At 38.2% G+C, this 3275-nt stretch overlaps 1 protein-coding gene across 1 annotated transcript; it reads right to left on the minus strand.

Annotated features, from left to right (window-relative positions):
- Nucleotides 1-1628: 1628 nt before the first annotated feature.
- On the minus strand, nucleotides 1629-2261 carry si:ch73-335l21.2 (E3 ubiquitin-protein ligase RNF182). The gene has a single exon (XM_014024533.1). The coding sequence runs from the start codon at nucleotides 2259-2261 to the stop codon at nucleotides 1629-1631; it is 633 nt and encodes a 210-aa protein (XP_013879987.1).
- Nucleotides 2262-3275: the final 1014 nt, after the last annotated feature.

Raw genomic sequence — 3275 nt, forward strand, 5'->3', positions numbered from 1 at the left:
GTATATATATATATGAGACATAAAACAAGAATGAAATCAAAATAAAACTAGAACAAAATTGAAATATTACCAGAATAAAGCCATAATAATATAAGAATTAAGTCATGATATTATGAGAACTTGTACCTCTGTGTTAAAATAAGAAATATTGAGTATCTTGTGAGTTTAGTTGGGTTTTTGTGTTCATAACATTATGGTTTCATCTGATGAAAAATTTTCCTCATTATGATTTTATTGTTGTCATTTAAAAAAAAATCTCATGTGGCCCCAATACTCCGTCATACCAACACGTGCACAATTAAAACTTTTAATATGATATATTATTTCATAGTTTTCTGCACACACAGCATTGTGGGTARGGGTAGAATTTATTTGATATAAACAAACCCACGCTATTAATTTTGATGAATGCAACTGCATTTTTTTTACATTTATCTGGTGATTTTTTTTCTTCGATTTTGGCAGAGATAACATTGGATGAGGTCAATGAACGGTACTTTTACGTCRTACTTTATTCTCCCTTGGGTAATTAATTAATTAATTAAAGATGAAGCTGGCTACATCCCACACAGATGTGAGTTTTCAGGAATGAAGCAGGTTTCTCTGATGAAACAACTCAATTTCTAGTTTTATAAAAACCGTGATTTGCAATAATGTCACAAGCATGAACTCTACAGGTAAAAGCCAAACCATAAACAGGGAAAAACTTGTCTGAATTTACATTTCCTCAATGCATGATGATAATTATTATGTAATTCTTTTTTATTATGATTTAGAGGATTTAAAAAAAAACATCAGTTAAAAACATACCAAATACAAGAGAAACACATTAGCTTAAAGAAAGAAAAGGGAAATCAAAAGGATCATTTTGCATATTATTTTTTTCTATCTTGGAATAATTGTCATCAATAAAAGAAAAGAGAGTTACAGAGTGAGTTTCAGTTTGGAGTAACATATTTGGTCTGGTTTAAAGAGCATTTAAAATATTGATCATCCTTTACCTCAAAGATCATGTTATAAAATACAAATAAAACATAAAAGAAATAAAAATCAGAGAAACTTAATTTTTAAAGAAAAAATGGCCTTTTTTTTTACAAACATTGTCTGTTTTCTTTCAAACCACTAGAGGGCGCTCTAGATTCATTTATAGCATCAAACATCAATGTACTGAGGTATTTTAGGAAATAAGATTCATTTAACATGACTACAAGTTTAATAAATCACACTTTATAAAAAAAAATATGAAATCAAACTACAGGTTTCCTCAAAAGAATGAACCATGTACGGAAAAAAAAACATGTTTGTGCTTTAAGTATATGATGGGGATGGGGATGACTCAGTTAAAACCAYACAAATTTTAGCTCATTATGTACAAAAATGACCAGAACTAAGCCATTTTTGGGTGTACTAAGATTGTATAGTGTGGCGGCCATCTTAAATTGGGTTGAGTCCAAAAGTTGATCAGTTGTGGATCCTCGATTACCGTCTAAGAGTTTGGTTAAAATCCATGCTGTTTTTCATGACATATTTTGCTGATAAACAAGACAGAAATAGCTGCCACCTTTGATTTGATACATTTGAAAGAACTGCTGTCTGTCCTCCTTGCTTCTTTCAAACTGTTCAGAAAATCAGGACTTCCATTTGAAGAGCTGTGGTCCGAACACCACGGTGACCACGCAGGTGATGACGAACAGCACCCAGAAGATGGCGGCCAGCAGCTGCACGCACATCAGTGTCCTCTTGCTCTGTTGGATGACCTCCTCCTCGCCCACCAGGCCCGGCGCTGGCCCGTACTGCCGACCCGGGTGCATCTGCTGCACCTGCAGGCTGACGGTGGGCAGGAGGATGAGCTGGTTGTCCCTGCTGCTGCCGCCCCGCTCCAGGGATAGCACCACCCTCTGGGTGACCGTGGCCATGTGGGAAGCCAAGGAGGCCGCGGTGGGGGGCGTCCGCAGGGCCCTCAGGGGCAGCCTGGACAGGATGCGGGAATTGAAGGGTAAGGCAAGGGTATCGCCCCTTTCCAACGGGGTTAAATGGCGACAAAGTGGACAGGGGAGGGCCAACTGGCTGCGTGTGTCTGCAGGGTCACAGGGGCTGAGCTGGATCCTCTGGAGGCAYTCTGAGCAGAAAACATGGAGGCACTCCAGCATCCGGGGGCACTTGTTGTGCTGGTTGTACTCCTGGTAGCAGATGGGACACTCCAGATCCACGGACTCCACAACGGTTGAGATGGGAGCAGCTGGGACAACGTCCCCCGTCATGGTAGGAGGTGGGGCCTGRATGGATCTGTCTGTCAAGAAGCACCGTGTGGATCTGTCACAATRATCTGTGAAGAGAAGACAAGGTCAAGAGTGAGTTGAGGATAAAAAATAAATAAAGCAAGTTTTATTTTTATAGTAGTGTTCTGTGGCATCATTAGTAACCAGCAGTGGTGGACACAGCTAACCAAAAAGTTAGCTTCACTAATTCATAATCTGCTAATTAAAAATATACTTTTGCTAATGGTAAACCACTAAATATATAAAAATTAATTAGTGGAAGCTAACAATAAACATCTAAACATGTTTAAAAAAAAAGCGAATGCACTAATCAGCAAAACAAGTAAAAATTAGCAGAAGCTAACACAAACAGCTAATCAATAACCTGTAAAACGACTGTCAGTCTGCGTCACGTCTTTGTCTCAATTAGCAGAAGCTAACACAAACAGCTAATCAATAACCTGTAAAACGACTGTCAGTCTGCGTCACGTCTTTGTCTCCTTCCAGTTGAAGACTAGTGGGACGGACACAAACCTGATGATGTTTTTCAGTTACATACATGTCGACTTGTATGGATTGTCCATAATCTACACAGATTTTCTGTCACTTTGCAGGTGTCCAAACATATAGAGCAACCTCACAGATTTTTGTTCACGTTTTAGGGATTTTTTTTTTCAGAAACTCGGTTTCAAATTTTGTTAACATATCAGAGCCTGTAGGAAATAAAAAAAAAACAATTAATACTGTATCAAATAACAAATATCAATTTCCAACCCACTCTGCTGCAATAAGTTTTCTGATCCTCCTTTCCTTCTGATTTTTGCTGCCGCCCCTCCCCCCGCATGAGATTAATATGGATTTTATTTGTGAAATTACAAGTTTTTGAGGCTCAATATACAGATAAATGCCCGAAGGTGTTGAAATGTAGTTAGCCATTAGAAGACTTAAAGATGACAAAGCCTAATTTAGCGAAAGCTGATTGATCTGCTAACAGTTTTCAATGTTGATGAAAAGGCT

Source organism: Austrofundulus limnaeus, unplaced genomic scaffold (genome assembly GCF_001266775.1).
Source record: "Austrofundulus limnaeus strain Quisiro unplaced genomic scaffold, Austrofundulus_limnaeus-1.0 Scaffold426, whole genome shotgun sequence".
NCBI lineage: Eukaryota > Metazoa > Chordata > Actinopteri > Cyprinodontiformes > Rivulidae > Austrofundulus > Austrofundulus limnaeus.